Source organism: Rattus norvegicus, chromosome 4 (genome assembly GCF_036323735.1).
Source record: "Rattus norvegicus strain BN/NHsdMcwi chromosome 4, GRCr8, whole genome shotgun sequence".
Classification (NCBI taxonomy): domain Eukaryota; kingdom Metazoa; phylum Chordata; class Mammalia; order Rodentia; family Muridae; genus Rattus; species Rattus norvegicus.
The window spans coordinates 18,579,387-18,602,188 of record NC_086022.1 but is presented as its reverse complement, the minus strand read 5'-3'; the positions used below and the strand labels follow the sequence as shown (position 1 = coordinate 18,602,188).

At 37.1% G+C, this 22,802-nt stretch overlaps 1 protein-coding gene across 3 annotated transcripts in view; it reads left to right on the top strand.

The window, feature by feature from the left end:
* Window positions 1-22,802, top strand: part of Sema3c (semaphorin 3C) — a 164,002-nt gene that overhangs the window by 100,265 nt on the left and 40,935 nt on the right. For all 3 annotated transcript variants that reach the window (XM_008762645.4, XM_008762646.4, NM_001106578.1), the window contains 5 exons: window positions 2,134-2,276; window positions 3,428-3,542; window positions 5,036-5,105; window positions 8,596-8,740; window positions 18,956-19,178. In XM_008762645.4, coding sequence (XP_008760867.1) covers window positions 2,134-2,276; window positions 3,428-3,542; window positions 5,036-5,105; window positions 8,596-8,740; window positions 18,956-19,178 — 696 coding nt within the window. The remainder of the gene's footprint in view (window positions 1-2,133; window positions 2,277-3,427; window positions 3,543-5,035; window positions 5,106-8,595; window positions 8,741-18,955; window positions 19,179-22,802) is intronic.

Sequence of the window (22,802 nt, the reverse complement as noted above, 5' to 3'; positions counted from 1 at the left end):
ACTAAAAATATGAGGCCTTTACATGGATAGTTATAATTCTACACTCAATGTAGCAAATATTTGAAATAAATCAATAGCCATCATTCTATTTCTAATGTATTTATAAGTGATACAATAGTCATAGAGCTAGGTAAGTACAAATGTCTGTGGTAGCCATCATGAATACTTCACTTGTTATTGGTAATATGCCCCAGTTAAATGTGGTTTTAGTTCTCTTTATTGCTTTTATACATCCATATTTCTAAATCAAAGATTTTTTTCTAAATTATGAATTAAGACATCATAAATGGATCATGTAAAGAAACTCTGTTTACTCTAAGAATGTATAATGTTAATTACTTATTACCTTTTATTTTTAATTTATTTATTCATTTTACATTCTAATATCAAACCCCCTTTCCTCCCGGTACCTCTCATACAGATCTTCACTTCTGTTATCCCCTCCTCTTCTCTTCTGTGAAGCGGGAACCACTCCTGGTTTGTTTGCTGTTGTCATCCAGTGTCCTGTCCCATCCCCTATCATTGTGCCCACCCCCACAACCCCAGTACATCCAGTCAATTAAGGATTATGTGCATCCTTTCCCCAAGAGGCCAGACAAGTCCCAGATAGAGTAATGGGATCCAAGGGTAGGCAACAGAATCAGAGTCAGCCCATAATTCAGTTGTTAGAGAACCCACATGAAGATCAACCTGCACATCTGCTACGTTTGTGCAGGGTTCAGAGAGCACTAGGTCCAACCCTTGCTCTCTTTGATTGGTGGTTCACTCTCTGGGAGCCCCCAAGGGTCCAGGTTAGCAGACTCTGTTGTGGATTCCATGCTTGCTTTGGGTTACATATTACTTTTAAAAACGACTAATATAAAATAGAAATCAATGGTATAATGATTTTATGATAATACTTGTTTAGTTGTTTTAAATTCTCAGAGTCATAAAGAATTCACACCCTGAAAGAAGGATAATTTGACTTTTCTGTAAGATTCCAATCAGTCTCTTTCATGTAGAAGGGGAGGAATCCACTGAGCGCTTGCCATTCTACCCCCAGGAAATCTGCAAGCTCACTCAAAATTGCCTGTTTAGTTAATGATGCAGTTTAGTGTGAATCACCATAATTAAACATTTTACTGCACTGATAGGGCAACATATGAAAGCACCGATTGTCATTTTACTTCTTCAAATTATTCTGCCAGTGTATCTAGAAATAGAATATTCTAAAAAGTTGTTTTGTTCCTGAAATAAGGAAAGCCTCTATGTCTGCACTGATGATATCTTTTCCCTTGGGAAGTTTAATCTTCATTTCATTTTCTATATTCTAAGGAAAAACGATGTTAGTTTCCTCATGCCCCATCTCTGCTATGACCTCCTCTTCCCTCCTCCTGCCCCTCCTACTTCTCTTCCCCGTCCTTCTCCTGATTAAAGTTTTATCTTTTGTTTCCCTTAATTGAAAATGGACTTTTTTCATACAATATTCTGATTACAGTTTCCCCTCCCCTGACTCCTCCAGTTTCTCTACATCTCATCTCTCATTCAGATCCACACCCTTTCTATCACTTTTAAAGAGGCAAACAGGCATCAAAGTCATATTAATAAAGTTAAATAAAGTCCTGTAAAATAAAGGAAAACAAATTCATTCGAATAAGACAAAACAAGCAATCATGAAGAAGAGCCAAAGCAAAGCACAACAAACTCATGTAGACACAGAGACAAACACATTCACACACACACAGGTGTCTCATAAAAAAACATGAAGCAAGAAGTATATATACACAAAGACCTATAAGGTCAAACTAACACAAAAACAAAATAATTTCCTGACTTAACATTAGGGGACAAAGCCCCTCCAAAAATCCCATTGAATTCATTTTGTGTTGGCCATCTACTGCTAGGCATGGGGCCTGCCTTTAAGAGTAGCTTTCTTCTCCAGTGAGACTCCCTTGAAGGAAACAAACATGTCAACCTAGAGCTATACTTTGTCATGTTTGATACTCTCTGTGAGGTATATTGATACCACTTTTTGCAATCCTGCCTATGTGCAGTAGATTATTTACTGTTGGGACAAAATACATCCGTGTCTATTTCAAAGATTGGCATGTTGGTTTTTATCATGAGAACAACATCTTGGTATCTCTTCTGCAGAACCTATGTTTGTTGACGCACATGTGATCCCAGATGGCACTGATCCGAATGATGCTAAGGTCTATTTCTTCTTCAAAGAAAGATTGACTGACAACAACAGGAGCACAAAACAGATACATTCCATGGTCGCAAGAATATGCCCTGTGAGTGCGCTAGAACGTCTATTTAAAGAAAGAGTTTAAATAATGTAATATATTTCTCAATATATTAGTGTTTTTATTATTTACTGCTATCAGTGAGTAAACTGTAGAAAGATTTTAGCATACCATGTATCTTACAGTTTATGTAAGACGACTGTACTACATTTCAGTAAAAATATTCAGGGAAATATTTTTATTATTGTCATAAGCATAGAACTAGTTTTGGCTAGTTTTGCAACTCCATACTGTGTTGCATTCACACAAATGGGAAATTGTATATTGCCAAAGGAAACAAAATAACTCTTGTAAATGAAACGCACTTGAATCTCAGTAAAAGATAATTATGATAGAGCTGAATATAACAATGGAGAATTTAAAAAATATGCTTCTAATTTTATAGAGTAAAACATCAGCATATTAGCAGTACATATAAAAAACATTGTCTAAAATTCATTATTTAATCTCCCATAGGCTTATTTTAAACCTTTGGTGACTTCTTTATGATAAATTGTCAGATGCATTTATTGAAATATCCAGCTTCTACTTATCTTTAATACTATTGCAATATTCTATGGACTAGAATGCATCCGTTTCTCACTTAATTTGGGTCAAAACAGTGAAGCTAACAGAAATGAAAAGGCCATTGGACACAGAGGAAGACAAAAGTGCATGAAAAAGCAAGCCAAATGCTCTTTATGTTGGCTGGGAAAATGTAGATAATATGCAACTCAGTCAGAAATACTGAGGATTAAATAAAACTACTGAGAAAACAGATAAAATAGGACTCTGTGGAGCAATCTGATATGGGCTATACCCATTCTCCTGAACAGAGTAAGCTTCAAAAGCTTAACATGTTCAGTACACTTCATTGGTTCTCAAGAGATTGAATACTTGCCCCGGCAAGAGGCAAATACTTATCTACTCACCACGTATGAAAGCTTATGTGACATAGTGTAAAAATTGATTGTATTTCCCTGTAGATTATTTCTCATTGGCTTTGTTCTATATAAGATTATTGATCCTAGTTTTTCGGCATGATGATTGCCTTTTCTAATCTTCAGATTACAATAAGTCATGAATTAGAGTTTAGGTTGGAAATTTAATACCTAATTTTCTGTCCAATCATCTGAATGGTGTTTACAAAATGGTTTCAGAATGACACTGGTGGACAACGTAGTCTTGTCAACAAGTGGACCACATTCTTAAAGGCAAGGCTTGTGTGCTCAGTCACAGATGAAGATGGCCCAGAGACACATTTTGATGAACTAGGTGAGTGGATGGAAGAATGAGCCTTGTTTCTGAGGACTTTAGGAACATCAAGTCCCTTAATGAAGTCTCAGAGAGGACTAATCATCCCTGGATGTTTACAGTGTGAAAGGTGTCCCACTTTGAATGGGAAATCACTCACTGCTCACCAGTGTCTTTCAATATTTTAGTAATTTCTTTAACCATTGTGTGTACTGTTCAATCCTAGGACATGAATGAGAATAGAGTGGAAGGACTTGCATAATTTATATTTAGGCAATATTTTTACTTCTTTATATATAAATTAATATTTTATATATTTCTAATACTCTGATCTAAATTTAAATATTCTAAAATCACATTGTTATGCAATATCCTCACTTAAATTCTGATATGATTTAAATCAATTTATATAAGGACATACATACATATATATTTATAGAACTACTGCATTTAGTGTAATATTTAGTAGAGTTTAAGGAAAATGTCCAATTACAAATTACAGGAATTATGCTAGCAGCTTAGTTTTTCTTGTCGATTCAGACTAAGTATTCCTCATATGGCAGAAAGCTTATGAAATTCAGATCAAATAAGGATCAATAGTATAGCTATGACTAGATTTCTCTATTTAATGTGCCGTGTTATATATCATAGTGCTGTGGTAACTAAACTCCATGAAGCAACAACTCTTTTTTAGCATTGTCCATTGAAATGTATACTATAGACCTTCTCAGATTCTGACCAGTGTGATGAGTTGAACTGTAAATATCTATTACAAAATACCAAGAGTTAGAAACTCAAAGGAGACGGTTGCTCGCCTTAAAAGGCATTTTCTATCAAATAGTTTTTGGTTACTCAGGAATCAAATTTCATGTTTTAATTTATTATATTATGAATACACATGTCTCTGCCTTACACTATCCATTAAAGTCTTATTGTTAGAGGAATTGTTATAGATTAAGATATTGCTGACAGTTTTGATTCTAAGCCTAAATAAAGTTTTATTTCTTATGAAGGAAGGGCCCTATGCAAGGTTATCTTCAGCATAACAACTTTAAACCACAGGTTGAAAGGAAATTGACAGTTTCATTATTTTAAAATTCAAACTAGTGCTTCATCAGAAAAGGATTTTGAGAAAACACAGAAACGAGCAACAGAAGAACATCTGTGCCACTCCTACCATGGACACTATGGTTAAGCTCTGCCCTCTCTTCTGCTTTACAGAACTAAGGTTTTCAAATTTCTAGTCTATATTATCTACATTTTAGCGTTTCCACTTAGCACTTATACATCATCATTTTCATAGAGATATAATCTACATAAATGCCCCAATGCCAGGCTAGCATTTTATTTAAGTTACCAAGCATTCATCACCACATTATACCAAACTGTACTGATTTGAACGAATAGCTTCCTGAGACCTACTTTTCACAGTTGAAATTAGTGTCTTGGAGTAATCAAATATAAACAGTTAAAAGTTCAGAAACTTTAACAGACTGTCCTTTTTCCTTGTTCAGAGGATGTTTTCCTGCTGGAAACGGACAACCCAAGAACAACACTTGTGTATGGCATCTTCACAACATCAAGGTAATTGTTGAACAGCTACACCTGTTCACTTTAACAATTCCTGGTTTTTACTTTTGCCGGATTACCAAAATATTTGATCTTAATAAATTCTTCTAAAAAAGTTTGCAAAGAGCTTTTAAGAACAATTACATGAAAATGATGAAATGAAACTATGAATTAAATTGTGGAAGTAAAGTTCTTGAAGCATTTTATTTAAACAACAAAACTAAAGACAAATAATTCTAATAAAATCTATAGTATTTTAGGTTGTGGTGATGATAGATATGTTTCTGTCCTGAATTTTGGCAGTGGTAATACAAGTATATACATACAAATCAAAAGTGTGTACATTTAATTTTTTAAATTTTTATAATAAAGATGTATTAGAAAAACTAAAATAAATTTGAATTTGCATTGAAATAACTTTTATTTCTTCACTAATCTATAGCAATTATTACAAGAATCTAACAAAAACTGAACTGTTTTCTTTATTCTGTAATATTTTAATATTTTTGTATTTCAAATAGGCTTAATAGAAGTCTGATGGCAACTTCATATTTTGCAGTACCTTTCTCATATACCCTAAATTTTCTTATGTACATTTCTGTAGTTTAGTTTTATACTAGGGTATGAGTATGAATTCAGCTTCACACCCCAGACATGTCTATTGGGCCACAGGTCTATGCATTGGTTCCTTTTTATTTAATAGAAAACTTCAAAGTGGTTATTGAAAGCATTTTTATAAGTGAATTTTAAATGTGGCAAGAGCCTGGGGAGATGGCCAAGTGAGAAAGAGATCATGCTGTCCTCAAACCCCTGTGGAAAGGCTAAGCATGACATCACACGTTTAGCCCTGGGGTTGTCTGGGATGTAGAGAGTGGGTCCTGGGGAACATGCTGGTTAACTAGTGTCACCAAAATGGTAAGACTCGTGTTCATCGTGAGGCCCTGTATTAAGGGAATAGGGATGACAGTGACAGAGGAAGATACTTGTTGTCCCCCTTGACAATTGCACATACCTGAACATAATATATATAATATACACACGTGAACATGTGTACTTGCTCATACACCACACACAAAATAGATCAAAAAGGAGCATGAAATGTGGTGGTGCAAGTGAAAACCACTATGAGCTTTTTAAAATAAAAAGACTTGGCAGGAATACTAATGAACAATCAGTTATGTTTGCCATAAGTTTGACCAGAAATCTGGTCAGACATCCTTGCCAGTGTGCTCAGCTACTCTTCTAACAAATGAGTAGTCTCACATCTGCTCATAAAGACTTGAGCAGCAAAACTACTAAATTTTCTATAAGATATGGATTGTATGTTCTACTTTTATATTTTTCAGAACCTTCATTTTCAATTAATTCTGACCTAATGATAATGGAAATCATTCTTATTAAGGATTTAAACAAATGTATGACTAACTGTACCTTAATAAAATGATCTTTGATCCTTTGGGAGAGAGCATTCATGTGCCCACATGCCTGACTTTTCATGCATCTTATATATGTGGGGGTACTTACGAAACCATGTTTGTGTGTGCGTGGGCATGTTTGTGTACATGTGCATGTGTGTGCGTGCGTGTGTGTGTGTGTGTGTGTGTGTGTGTATGTGTATGGAAGCCAGAAGAAAATCTCAGGTATTCTTCCTCAGGAATCACCAGCCAACTTGCTTTTTCAGACAGAGACTTTCAGAAGCCTGCAGCTCTCCCAGGCTGCTCAGGCTAAGCAGGTCGAAAGAGAAACCCAGTGCGTCTGTGTCCCCTTCAGTGGGGTTATTACCACACTTCTCTAATCACAGTTTTGTTCTTTCTTCTGTGGGTACTGGGGATTGATCTCAGACACTCATGCTTGCAAAGTCAGTGCTTTATCAATTGAGCGCTCCTCCTCCTCCCCGGATCTCTTTCATGGTGTGATTAAAATGGAAAAAATATACATAGAAAGACAACATGGACTTCTCCAGCTGCTAAGCAGGATATCATGGAAGACCAACCAAGTTATGATAACACTGCTGTAAGAAGACATGATGTTCACATATTAATGGAAATTATTACAGGACGAAATCAATATTCTGTTTGTGGTGTTTAGAATTAAAATTCCTATTTTGATATTTTTATTGAAGATAGATTTTTTCTTCACATAATATATTCTGATTACAGTTTCTTTCCCTCTATTCCTCCCAATTTTCCCCACATATCTCACATCTGGATCCACACCCTTTCTGTCTCTCACTAGAAAGCAAACGGGCTTCTAAGGGATAATAATAAAATTTAATAAATAAGATAAACCAAAAACTAACACAGTAGAATTGAACAGTACAAACAGACAGAAGGAAATAGCCCATGAGGATACATAAGAAACAGATTCACTCATTTGTACACTTAGGAGGCCTATAAAAACATTAAATTGGAAGCCATAATATATACACAAAGGACCTGAAAGGTGAATAAAGAGAAGCAAAATATATAAGTAAATTAAAATAAAAAATAATAAAATATTTTTTTGTTTTGAAAATGCAAAAGTCCTGACATAACAATCATGAGACAGGAGCCTGCAAAGGTGGCCTTGAGTCTGTTTCCTGTTAACCCTCTATGGCTGGGCATGCACCCTACCCTTGAGAATAGTTTGTTTCCCCAGTCAGACTCCCTGAGAGAAAACGAAATCTGCATTTGTAAGTGATTATCAACTGGAGATTGCCCCTGGGTTTGTTCTATTTCTCTTAGCTGTTGGTCCTCATCTAGTGCAGACCCGTATGCTGGTTTCTGTTGAGCTCATATCTGCTTTGGTAATATTGATTTAGAGGGCTTTGCTTCTTGAGTCCTCCTTCCCTGGTGGCTCTTATAACCTGCCTCCTCTTTCACCTTCTCCAGTGTTCACTGAGCCCTGTCAGGGAGGGATTTCATGGACACATCCCTATCAGGACAGAGAGCTACAAGGTCTTTTACTCTGTATAATATCTGGTTGTGGGTCTCTTTATCTGTTCCCATTTGCTGCTAGAGGAAACTTCTCTGTTGCTGACTGAGGAAGACAGTGCTCTAATTCACATTTTTTAAATACAACCATCACTAAGTATTTGTTGCTGCTAAAATAAACTAATTAGAAATTTCATCATTCTAATTTTTGGAAATGTTAAGAACTTTCTCCAACTTATTTTTTATTCCTGAGTGAACTAATTAAATATGGCAATGGTTTGTAATCTATGTCTTATTTCAAAACAACTGGATATTTTTAGCTTTTTAAGTATATATATACATCCATATACATACATCCATATATATATATATGTATATATATATATATACATATATATATATATATGGATGGCACAGCACACATGAAGGGTCAGAGGCCAACATGTAGAAGGTGGCTTCCTGCTTTCACATTCCCCATCCAATCCAGGATGTGTGACTTAGTGATTGGTGTGTTTACCCACAGGGCCATCTTACTGAGGTAGCCGTAATATATTTTATGAAAAATAAAACAGACTCTTTGTTTTCATTTTCAGCTCTGTTTTTAAAGGATCAGCTGTGTGTGTGTATCATTTATCTGATATACAGACTGTATTCAATGGGCCTTTTGCCCACAAGGAAGGGCCCAATCACCAACTGATATCCTATCAAGGTAGAATTCCATATCCTCGTCCTGGAACTGTAAGTACCATGAAATGCATTCTCATCATACTTAGGCAAATATTACATTTACATTTATTAAATATAACTGTGGTCCTTTGGGTATGATTATTATAACTTTTCACCTTTATGGCTCCAAGTTTATCTTTCATGGTTTAAGATTTGGCTAATATGCCATATATGTTATAAAATGCGCTATTTTTACAAGCACTGTGATTACCAACAAAATCTCAGTGAAATCCCAAAATGGCTTACTTAAATATGATAGAGGTTTTTTTTTTTCATTTTAAAGCTCGAACATTGAAATTTTCAGTTGAAGAATAAATTTTAAACACTTGCGCGCACACACAAAAACACTTTTTTTTTATACAGTGTTTCACTGAACAGCCTTGGTCAGCATAAATAATCACTAAGTAGACCAGGCTGCTCTGGAACTCACAGAGATCCACCTGCCCCTGCTTCCCAAGATCTGGAACTAAAGGCATGTCCCAACATGCTAAGCCTGATAGTTGTATGTGTGTGTTAAAATTTTCATCTCATATAATGATGATCACATGAAATATTAACTTAGAGAAAACTCAATTTAAATGTGCTTTTTTAAACATGTGTCTGCTTAAATTAAATTAATGGAAAAAAATGATTGAGAATTGCTTTTAAATCCTTGTCAAATGAAAAGGCACAACTTTCCAGAGCCTTTGGGGATAAGGTTACGTGAGTTCTAAAGGGAAATTTATGACTGTCAGTGTTTGCATTAAAAGGTTATAATGAACTTGGAAAGATAGCTCAGTTGTTAAGATCACTTCTTGCTCTTACGGAGGACCCAGGCTCGATTCTCAGCACCTATGTGGTGGTTCATCTCCCACCCCAGTTGCAGTGAATCTAATGCCTTCTTTTGACCTTTGTGTGTACCAAGCATACATGTGATGCAGTACATTGATATAGGTAAAACAGTCACACATAAAATAAAATTAATAAAAACAATTATAAAAATGGGCTAGAAGTAAGTAAGGCTCAGCAGTTATGAGCATTTGTTGCTTTTGCAAAGGCACCAGGTTTGTTTCTCAGCACCTATATGGTGGCTTACAACCATCTGTACCTCCAGTTCCAGGGGCTCAGTGCCCTATTCTGGCCTTCTTAGGGACCAAGCACACTTGTGAGGTAAAAGACTGACCGAGCTCATAAAATGAATAAATCTAATAAAATACCAAATGTATCAAATAACCCACCCTGTGCTTAAAAGTCTTAGAAAAGTAAGACCAAGACAAGATCAAAAGGATTAGGCAGTAGGAGTAAGAAAGATCATGGCAGGTTGGTTTGTTGGTTTGTTTGTTTGAGACAGGGTTTCTCTTTTGTAGCCCTGACTATCTTGGACCGCTGTGTACCAGACTGAGCTCCATAGTCACAGGATTAAAATGTGAGCCTCTGCTATCTAGCTTCGTGGCAGATATGAATGAGATGTACATGTAAAGAACATGTCCATGCAATCAACCAAGTCCATTATAGTCAATAGATACATGAGACCGATTGATTCCTATCTGAGCTAACAAGAAGAAAAGGAAGACTCAAAATGATAAAATTGGAGAGTACTCCAAGGAAATAGACATAACTGCTAGAGGATACTGTTATAGCCCAGAAATCTTGATAATCTAGAGGAACTTGATAAATTGTTAAACACATATGACCTGGCAGAGTTAAATCAAGAAAACACAAACAACTTTAACAAGTAACAACACACAAGCAGGTTGAAGGAGCAATAAAAACTCTCCCTAAGAGGAGGACCAGATGTGCTCACTGCTCCATTCTACAAAACTTTTATGGAAGAGCTGACAAGATTACTGATCAAGCTATTAATAAATTTTTTCAAAAGGAAAGAACACTATCAAAATTATTCCATCGAAGTAGTATTCTGTGGAAGGTATAGCCACATGAAACCATAACAAAATTAAGTAAAACCTGTGAGCTGCTCTATCTGATGAAACAGATACAGATTCTCTTTTTCATCCTTTATTTATTTTTCTCTCATACAATACATCTGAACCACAGTTCCCTTCTGTCCTCTCTTCCCAGTCTCCACTCAACTCAAGTCTTTCCTTCGGGAAAGATCAGGCCTCTAAGAATGTCAACTTAACAAAGCATAACAAGTTACAATGGGAGGGGAGGCCCTGTGGAGATTTGATGCCCCAGAGTAGGGGGATGCTGGAGTGGTGGGGCAGGAGAGGGTGGTGGGTGGGGGAGTACTCTCATAGAGGCAAAGGGGAGTGGGGAGAGGGTGGATGTGGGAACGGGGGTTGTGGAGGGGTAACTGGGAAGTGGCATATCATTTTAGATGTAAATGAATGGAATGATTAATTAAAAAAAAAAGACTAGACACAAACTCTCATAGGCTGGATGAGCCAGCACAGTAGGAGGAAAAGGTTCCTAAGAGCAATCAGAGAAACCCCCATTTCCATTAGGAGTCCCACAAAAATAAAACAAGTCAAACATCCACAGCATGTATACAGAGGGTCTAACCAGACTTTCTCAGGCTCCATGATTGCTGCTTCAGTCTCTGTGAGTTCCTACGAGCCCTGCTTAGTTGAGTGTGTGGGCCTTGTTCTCCTGGTGACCTTGACTTGTCTGGCTCCTACAATCCCTTCTCCCACTCTGCCTTGTGGATACAAATGTTCTTAATAAAAGTCTGAAAAATCATATTTAAGATATGCACCTCTCTAAGCTTTCTAATGTTGGTTTGCGTTATTTTTACACCACAAGAGAGCATTTTCACACTGTCCAGTCCTTTGTTTTCCAAACATTTTAAGTTATTCTGTGAAGGTTTTAAATCATCCACTAAGTTTAAAGGGGTCTATCTCTTGAAAATTAAAAAAAAATTAAAAAAATAAATGACTTAATCTGAACATTGCTTTGTGTGTGTGTGTGTGTATGTGTGTGTGTGTGTGTGTGTGTGTGTGTGTGTGGTGTGTAGAAGAAACTTTGTGATTACTTTTGAAAATTATTAGAATTGCTATTGATCTTAAAAATACTGCATGTAAAATATTATCATGTCTAACAACTAGCTTGATTACAGAATTTGCAAATCTCTTTGAAAATAGTATCTCCTTGATGTTTACAGCTCAGAATAACCTGGGCAGAACACTGACTAACTGCTTCTAAAATGAAGTAAATCTATCAGTAGATATAGCCATCTCAGAGGCGTTTCAAGTTTGATAGTAGATAAATGCAAAGCTGATCTAGGAGGAGAGAAAGGGAGGAAAAGTTGAGAAAATGTCCTGGGAGTAAAAGCCTCTCTTCGTTTCATTCAAATTACTTCATAGATTTCCAGAAGCCTCACTAAGAACTTATTCCAGGGTGAATTATAATCGTAAAATGACTAGAATGTGACCTAATTAAGTTCATACTTTAATACAGGAAAGTAAGAGGTGACAGTGATCTGGTGTAGTTTCTCCAGTATCTGAACAGAAAGTACAGGAACAACGAACTTGCAAACTCAATAAAACTCCTTGCATCCACCCCCCTCGTGTTACTTAAGTGAAAGTCCCATAAAGAATTAAAAAATTGAAAAAGAGACACATTTATTAAACCGAGGCCTCAGAATCTCATAAAGAATGTTCAGAAGCTGACTTGTTCCTTCCTCTCTCCCTAGAACTGATTTTATATATTATTTGTTCCCTTTCTCAACCAAAGACATCCCAGTGGTAACTTAAAATTAGCCTTGGTGAGAGTTATTCATGCAGTTGAAATCAGCCTCAGTTCCCACTATGGCTCTTTACCCATGTGGCACCTTAAAAAGCCACTTTGACATGTGTACAGGGCTTTGAGCATCACCCAGAAAACCACTGTCGAAAAGCAACCATTGTGTATACACTGTGGGAAGAGATCAACCCTTCTCCACAAATAAACCAAGGCTAAATTAGAAAATTCTGCTAACAGTCTCATTTTTTAAAGCTCTTAAGAATAAGCATTTTCCTCCATTCTAAAACAGTGTGGAATAAGCCAGGGATTAGTGACACACATCTGGAACAGACTCTGTGCAAAAAGGGAGTAGTCAGTACTTAAGACATGTTTCTATAATGTGGTTTCTTACATCTGGTATTGAGACCACAATAGCTCCTTTAAATCCAGAAATTGTCAGATGAGTGGTCCTTAGGGAATCAAGGGGGCAGGGTGGAGGAATGACCCCAAAACTCCTCCTAGAGAAGTATGCTTCCCTGAAGATCTGGTCACTACACCCTTAGCCCAGCAAAACAGTATGAAGTCAGCTTCTCAGTTGCCAGTGGCAGCCTCAGCTCAGTGCTTCCTGCTTCTGTAGCCAGGAAGATCTTTAGCCAACTGAACTTGAACAGTCCTTTTCCTCTAGGGTCAAGAATGCTGTCCCTGTCTCTGAAGTCCTCCCAGTGAGGGATCAACTGTGACTGCCATTCTTCAGTTCTGCACACAGTAGTCAGGTTGCTGGGTCAACCTCATAAATATCTAACTTTGTTTATAAGTAAAAACACTGGCAGAAATCTTATACCCCCATTCTCATGTTCCCTGTAGGTGCTTCCTTCAAAGCAGGGTGTGTAGCTGTGCTAGCAAACAGCCCAACCAGCATGCACAAGTTAAGTGCTGGGAAGGCTGCCAATTGTGTCATAATGTTTTTCCATAAGTATCTCAAGTTTGTGGGAGAAACAAGACACCTTTGGTATGTTGCAAAGGACATCCAAAGACTTCAGACTCTCCATGGCTGAGCTAATACACTACATTATCCTGTTGCTGTGAGGGTGCAGTTTCTGTAACTCTTTGTATAACCTGTACATCCAGCTGAAGCAGAACCTAACAATGTGCTCATTTTAAACTCCCACTTAGAAAAGTTCCAGAACCATATCCTCCTAAATCCTGGGGACAGTTCCCTAAAGAGCACAGCCTGTTTGCTGTTCTACAAGTTTCTTCACTGACCCTGGTAATCATGTTTACCCACAATCCTACATTTGTTTTCTTTTCTTTATTGTTGAGAGTATAGTGTAATTACATTTCTTCCTTCCCTTTACTCCCTTCACGGCCTCCCATATACCACAGCTTCTTACTCTTTCAAATCCATGCCCTCTTTGTTGTTTTCATACATGTATTTATAAGTGTGTGTGTGTGTGTGTGTGTGTGTGTGTGTGTATGTGTGTGTGTGTGTAGGTAGGTAGGTAGGTCTCAATTTTCATCTTCTTTCATGTAGGTCTTGGGGATGGAACTCAGGTCATCAAGTCTGGCAGTAAACCTGCTGAGCCCTCAGTGCCCCTATAAATTGATTTTAAAAATACTGACTCATTCATGTTTATGACAATTGGTCCTGAATCACATTCTTTCATTCATATCCCATGTATGTCTCCAGTCATTGCTTTATTGTCAAAAAGATATTTTTCTTCTTTATTAGTGTGCTTAGGTCTAGAAAGCCACAATTTCTTGTTCTAATATTCACTACAGGACTCATGAGATGGCATTTGGAAAAGCATAAATATTCAAAGAATGTGCACATATGCATTACTTTAATACTGTATGGGAACTGATAGACTTCTATCAGAGACCTGAGGAGCAGAACAGGGGAGGATTAGAGGCAGTAGTGCTATGACCACCTGAGTGTAACCTAGGAGTTAGGAATGTGATTGTTAATGCTCTCTTTTGCATGGCAGTCCTTTTGCTTTCAGACTTTCCTTTGGCATTTCATCATTGTCAAAATGTCTCAGAAACTAGTATTTACCTCTGCTTCAAAACAGGATAGAATAACTGGGAAAACAGATACTAAAAGTGTTTAACCAAATTACTTAATGATAATCTGTTTGATAAAACTAACCTACAAAATGAGGGTGTTTTTGATAGCACTTGTAGATTCTATTATCATTTTCATTTTGTGTCTACATCATTTATACCCTCCGTCCCCCCTGCAAATTCTCCCATAGCCCAACCCTTTCAAACCCATAACCTATACTTTAATTATTATTGCTTCTATTATTATTGCACACACAAAAACTTATATATGAAATCTACTTCACGGGTGACTACATGGGATTGACTAACCTACTAGAGACCAGATCTGAATCCCCTCTCTCAGGAGCTCTTTATGTAGTGGTAAGTCCTTGTGAAGTTCCCCACATTCACTTTGACATGTCACCTAGTGTCCAATATGCAGGACTTGTTTATGCAAAAGTATTGTTGAGATCAAATAGGATCAGCTTTCCTGTCCTGTTTAGGGAATACTCGCTAAAACAGGTGTCCTCATCCTCTTACTCTTATAAGTCTATTACCACTTCCATCTTGGGGCTATTCTATCCTTAGATATAGGGGTGTATTTTAGATGTACTAGCTGGGATTGGGCACCATGTAGTCACCTATGCTTTATAATTTGACAAATTATGAGTCCCTGTAATAGTCTTCATCTGTTTTGAAAAAAAAAATCCTTCATTGGTGAGGGATGATAACTCTACTTATCTGTCGATCTAAAGATACAGATTTATAATACCACTAGAAATTCTATTGCTCTAAGAGAATAAGAAAAGTAGGAGGTTCTCCTCTAGAGTCTATGATCCCTCTAGCCACAGACAGTTGGGTAGGTGTATAGTACAGTAATGATTTCATTTTAATTTATGGACCCTTAGTTCCAATAGGATAGTTAACATTGGGTTCCTATCAATTATCCTGAACAAAAATCAACTCTGAAAAAGACTCCAGTGTGCAATTGCACTGCTGAAATTGTTTGAAAAAAAAAAAAAAACATAACGTATTATCTGAAGGCTCAATGTCCCAATGTGTGTACTGAGCTATACAAGAAAGATGATAAAAAAGAACATTATTATACATTAAGTACTTGTCATCATTACATGGAGGAAATGCACCAGAGCAGACAGAGTTTGAGGGGAGGAAGTCAACTTTTTATCTTTGTCACCATTTCTCCATCTCAGTTTGCCTTGACTACTAATCTTAGGCAAGCGCTCTACCACTGAGCTAAATCCCCAGCCCCTTGACTACTAATCTTATGGCATGAATCAGAGGAATGATTCATTGTCATAATTGCTTCTTTTCTATATTTGAAAATGATGTCATAGGGGAGTCTTATTTCTAAGAGAGGAGTACATCATGCATCCATAGCAAAAGCATGAGAAGATGAGTCAGTGAGTGTCAAAATGTAAAGATCCCTGATGTGGGGGTTGACAAGATGGCTAAGTGGGAAGAGGAAATTGTCATGCAAACTTTATCATCTGAATTTGACTCCTGGCACCTATATAAAAGTAGAAACAGAGAACTGACTCTGCAAAATTGTCCCTACAAAACACACACACACACACACACACACACACACACACACACACACACCACCACCACCACCACCACCACCACCACCACCACCAATATCAACAAAAAGAATGCATGTTACAATAAAAATAAAGGTTTTGAAGACTATTGGCTTGTGTTAGCTGTTTAAATAGCAGGGTTTTGACCAACCTTACAAAGGTTAATATCTTCATTAAGATCTTCTTCATTTTTAAGTAAAAGTTCTAAGTAGGATATGATACTTTAATAAGGTCATTACATACACATGTACAACAATGAGAAAATGAAGCCAAGAATTTGAAAGAAAGCAAAAAAGGATATAGGATAAAGTCTGGAGGAAAATATAGGGGAAAGAAAGAGGCAAAATATATGTAGTTATAGTAAAATCTCAAAGAACAAAAGAAAGACGCATTAAAGGAAATCACAAATCGAACTGGCAACTGGAAATTAAACAAACTGCCCAGTGATGTGTGTTAAGTGTGTAGTTTTTGCAGTGTACCAAGAGTCCCTACAAATGCTTAAGAAGGTGGTTCAACATGGAAAGCTATAATTAGTGGTGTCTTCTGCATGTCTGGAGCTGCAGAAATTGCCTTTGCATTGTTCTTTCCATATTTTCATTCAGTGGGCATCATATTGCCTTTTTTCCACTTTGTGTGAAGAATGAGGGCTGAAAACAGCAGAACCCATAGTTTGAAGAAGTATGGAACACAGCTGTCAGCTAGGAACAACCTCAGCTTAAATTCTTTGTCTGCATTTGGCCTTCATTTTAGGAAATTTAGAAATAGAAGTATTTAAATAGAATTTTTTCTTATACTGAAAACATATTCCCAGATCATGGGAATATTCAGGGACAGGTTGATTTTTATTATTTATTTCATCAACTTTTTCTTTGTTCCTATTGCTTTTTTCTAAAAAGAGAAATTGTGTGTGTGTGTGTGTGTGTGCTTGTGCATGTATATTTGTGTATGTGCGTATATAGGTGTGTGCTGTATCTGCGTCTGTGTCTGAGTATATTTGTGTATGTGTATGTCTGTATGTGTTGTATGTCTGTGTATATGTGTGTTTATGTATCTGTGGGAGGATATGGGGGGGTGTGGGTATGGGTGTGTGTACTTATGTGTATGTGTGTGTCCTATAAAAACTTTTTGGTTAAGTTGATCTTGGTCTAAACTTCTTGATGATAATAGGTTTGTATTTAAGTTCTCATGACAGATTTGAGCGCATGTTTGCCTGTCCATTCTGATGCAAAGCATCATTGGCTAGTTATAGCTAAGGTTCAACGTGGCACATCTTGCTTGATTTCCAGTGCTGTTCCTCTTTCTTAACTAAATCAGCAGTAAAGATTTGACAGATTTCACATAAAACTCCCCATTTCTGTTAAAATCTAGCATGTTCCCCTTATGTTCCTGATAGGAGTAAACAGTTGGTTTTAAGGGTCACTGTCAGCTTTCAATGAGACATAACTTTCTAGGGGGTCATAGTCCTTATAGCATACCACAGTTGCCAAGATGCTAAGAACAGCAATTTTGTAGAACCTCCTTAACTATTAAGTAAAAACTACAGCAGAGATATTTTATTTTAATAGAAATATAAAACCCAATTTTGCAACTATTTTATGAAGTATTTAATACATTTAGGCACATGTCCTTTATACACGTTAAGGTATTATATTTGACAATTTGGCTCACAGGACTTAACACTTGCATACTATTGGTTACTGAGTTTGAACAAGTTTCAGCAGTTCCATTTTACCTGACCGTTTTGGTCTGGGCGAAAAATGGAACCTTTTTCCTCTGAAGTTCCTCCAGAACTGTGGAAGCTTTATAGTTGTCCATGTTTTTAATGTCATCACTGCTTCCTACCTGCTCCAGAAAACTAGAGGCTTTAATCCTTCCTTTTCTTGACAGAAGGGAATCTCCCATTTCATCAGGTGCTTATAACAAGATTGGAGGCCCCATCATCTAATGAACTCAACTACATTTATCAAATATCAACTATTGCCAGTTTTGTTATATGTCAATTACTAAGTAAAATGGACAGATCTATTTCCAACTAACACGGCTTACAATCCAGGCAACAAGCATGCAACAATGATTAAATCAATCAATATGAGAACAATTTCATAAAGGGTTATGAGGGGAAAATCCAGATAAGGAGACAAAAGAGATGGAAAGGAGCTAGTTTCATATAAGTGGCCATCCTGGAGGAAGCTTGGGTCTAGGCTGGAGTGGAAGTTGTCTACCTAACAAGGTAGACAACTGCAAGTGCCAAGATCTGAAGAGAATTGTGCATGACATTCTGGGATAGCACTAGCTACAACAGCAACCTGGATTCACTGTAGAGAGGAGCTGGCAGGCCATTCTAAGCTGTTGGGGTTTTGCTCTAAAGCCAATGGACATGGTGGAACTCTCTTCCAGAATAAGTTATCAGATCTCATCCCCAACACTGAGCTGAGCTCCAACCTCAAGATCCCTCTAGGGAAGGGAGACCATCAGGAAGGAGACTCTTCTACATCAGAATTCCAATTAAATGTGACAATGGCAATATAATTTATTTTTATGTGATCATAACACTAGGTTATTTGTACAGGTGTCCTTGCCACCAACAAGCTTCCTGGGACAAAATAGGAAATAGAGCAATGACTGCTGACAGGAGCGAAAAGCTAGAGCATAATCAAAGGCACATCACCTCTTCTGTACAAACGCTCTGGGACAAGGCCACAAAAATCATTCAGTTACCTAAGGAAATGCATGTTATATAGTAACTTTCTACAGATAGTGATTTCTCTATCTCTAGGTTGAGACTCTTCGTGTTCTTGTCCGCTGATCTTCAATGTATTTTGAACAAGTGAAGTTGACTTTTTAAGTGTTTTGGAAATGATTATTATTAAAAAAAAGGAATGCTTTTTATTAATTTATTTCTTTTTCCTTATCATTATTTTTTCAGTGCCCAGGAGGGGCTTTTACACCCAATATGAGAACCACCAAGGACTTCCCAGATGATGTTGTCACTTTCATTCGGAACCACCCTCTCATGTACAATTCCATCTACCCCATCCACAGAAGGCCTCTGATCGTCCGCATAGGCACTGACTACAAGTACACAAAGATTGCTGTGGACCGTGTGAATGCTGCTGATGGGCGATACCACGTTCTGTTCCTCGGGACAGGTAGGTGCTTAAGCTCATGCTGTACTGTAAAGGACTGTGCAGTATTTTAGATGAAAAGATAAGGCCAAAATATTGAAACTAAAAGGAGATCAATGTTTCCTTTTGTTTGGCCTATAGCGAGGAATTTAGTCTTCCCCTGCCACATTTTCTACAACTTTAAATGGACGTAATAAAATGAGTTACTTATGAGGCTGTGAAGAACAACTGAAGTTCATATATTCAAAGCCTTCAGAATAGTTCCTCAGCCCCAGTAAAGTGAAAATAGATAAAAGAGTTAAAGTAGGGAACAGAAGGAAGTTTTAAATATGAAGAGTTCTTCTGAAGGGAGCAGAATCCATGACTTCTCAATCAAGACTTGGAGTCATTTTTCCAGCATGATAATGATAGACAAGACATTCTTGGTAACCTTGGTAAGCAGTCTGAAGTATAGACAAGTGTATAATATTTGGAAAATATTATAGACATTTGGAAAATATTATGGTTACTGTGTTAATAGAGCCAGCATCCTAAATTTTCGATTTCTTTTATGAGAAATTCAACAAAAATAGTCTGATTTACAAAAATTTTCCTTCCTGGGGATGATGAGTTGTAAGTGTTTTATAGCATGAGTTCTCACAGTGTGGTCCTCAGACTAGCAAGATCAATATCACCCAGACCTTGTTAGAAGTACATCTGTGGGCCGTCCGCCAAGAATGGCAGATAGGAAACCCAGCCATCTGTGCTTTTGCAAGCCCTTCTGGTGTTTCTAATGCACACTATGTTTGTAAAGCACTAGAAAGGAGAAAGGAGCCTTCGCCTGATGGGCAAAGAATATTACAAATTCCATGCCTGCCTGATTTCATTTACACAAAGTCTCCGAGGTTCCTCCATATTGTCCAAGCAGCAGGATCTCACACACTTAATGCCCTGGAGGCAGCAATACAGATCCCATCAGTTGTCTTTGTAGAATGTAAAAACAACTCCATGAAGTACGCAGTGTGTCTTCTAATTAAGGAAACAGCAAAGCAGGCCTGTGAAAGACATCGTAAAATGTGGTGGTGGTGGAAGATGTAGTCTGAATCGAAGGAGTCGTGCTCAGATTTCAACCAGCTTCAAAAATGTGGTAACTTTTTCTTGGCTAAATCAAAAAATTTCAGCCTGATTTTCTTATGAAGTTCTTATTTTATCCCTTCTTATAACTGAAACCCTGGATCTGAATCTTCCATTCACACATAATTTGTGTTTGAAATCTGAGACCGAGAATCTTCTAAAATGTGTTCTTTGGCACGTTTAGAAGAATCTGGATGACTGCTGGTCCTGCTTTGCTTCTGTGGCTTCTGACGCATCAAATCCTTCCTTCCTAATCTAATCATTCCTTATCTCTCATCTATCCTGCCATCTCTAGGACCTTTACTGTCAATCATAATCTCAATCCCTAGATCCTTTCATTGTATCCTACACCAATTTTGGCTTAGGAAGCTTCTTCCCAAACACAAAGTCCTAGTGAGTTTTCACCCTATTGTCAATGCTATTTCACTGCAGACTTCTTGAATGTTCTCATGCTATAACCACTAAAATATCTTGCATTTCATAGTCTTTCCTTGTCTGTTGCTTCATCCAAAGGGCATACAATTCTTGTCCTTATTCTTCTTGTACATTGCTACATCTGGAGGTTCTTTCCATGTCTTCTTATTCCTATATATTCTTTAACCACCTTTAATTATGTATTGTGAGCAAACGAATTTTAAATGTGTGTCTTTAATCCTTGGCAAACCAATGGGTGAATGGACATTTAAAATACTGTGGTGCGAACTCAATTTATAGACTTCCAAGACTTTCTAAGTAATACCTGATACACTTTTGATATTGCATTCTCAAGCGCACATTGTTCTCATGGTTTGATCTCTTTGTAACCTATTATTTCTCTATTTGCATATCACAGGCTTTTGCTAACCCAGTAAGTATTTGTCAGGCTGAATTTAAAGTGTGAGTATGTCCACTGTCACCCAGGCAATAAAATGAATTCATACAAAATCTTCACTTGCATATACATATGTTCTCATATATGATTCCTAAATTAATACAAAGAGTTCTCTTTAGAACAACAAAATTTTCAAGATGGGGTTTTCATGAAAAATACAAAAAAAATTTATATTTCTTGTAAGACAGTGGCATTTTGGAGTCCCACTTCTCTCTGTGTCTGTTAATTGGATGATTGCTTCTTTTGAAAACTATTTAGAAGGTGAATGTTGAGTCAACCAATCAAGAAAGGGATCACTTTCTTGTGAAAATCGACAGACTAAATGTAGATTTCATGGGTGGAATTTCCAAGTCTTTTAAAACTGCTCAGCAATGTTTGTTTAAACAGAAGACAGTGGGTTGGGGATTTGGCTCAGTGGAAGAGCACTTGCCTAGTAAGCGCAAGGCCCTGGGTTTGGTCCCCAGCTCCGAAAAAAAAGAAAAAAAGAAAAAAAAATAGAAGACAGTGAGCAGCATTCTGCAGGGATGCTTTGGCTTTCCTTCTACATAAGTCAAAGACTTTTTATGTGTGTATTTAAACACGGGTGTCATTTCAAAAACTGTGTTTGGGCATATGCCTTTAATTGTAGGAGAGGCTTCCCTAATGATTGCTTACAAAGCCTCTTGGGAACTCTGTCCAAGTTGGAGAGTGCATGTTGCGGCAAGGCCTCTGCCCACAGCAACGTTCTGAAAAGGTGGTCACTGGTTTAACTAGTGACCATTACTTATGTTGTCTGGCCAGAGTACACTGTAATCTTTGAACAAATGTTTCAACATTCATAAAGCTGGAATATACAGTACAATGATATGGAATGACATTTCTTTGAAAAAGATTTCTTTGTGTATAGCATCATCAAAGAACCAGTTAACCTTTTCTGAAATAGCTTTTGAGAAAATTATTTAATAATTTTGTCCTAAACATAACTAGTTCTCTATGTAAGTGGGGGGGTGTAGTCAAGTTTTTCAGATTTTGCCAATCTTTTAAGTACAGGGGAGTGTTTCCATTGTCATGAATAGAGATGGCACACCAATTATGATGACAGTAAAGAAAGCTATTATCATGACTTTCCTTATACTCCACTATCTTTAGACCTTCGGGGGGATTCGATGAAAAGTGTTCATTGTCATGAAAGTTTCCATAGAGAAAACCAATGTGACAGGTCATTGGTGTTCAAGTAGGATATTATGTAATTATGTAAGTGTACCCAGTATGAGTATTATGAATGACAATGCAGACCACAGAACCTCCAGTTCTGGTCGTATGAGCTCAAACTCTGATTAATATATAACTCATTATCATTATAGAATTGAGCTGAGTCTCAGCTGCCGAGAATTACACTTCATCCTCAGAATGCAAGAGTAAATTATCAGGCTGAAAAGGTATCTCATCAGTTAAAGGCTATGGCTCGTGACCCAGTATACAAAAAATAAAATTAAATTTTTCTTTGTGTGTCCTGAGGTCATTGCAAAAAATAATTAAATGAAAGGAGAGAAGAGTGCCAGGGATGGTAGGAGGAGAATCAGCATGGTTGGAGAGAGGTTACAGAATGCGAAGCCTCTAGAAATTCCTCAGCCTTCTACAGAAAAGAGATGGTTTCCCCTTCTTTGGGTTGATAAACATAGAAT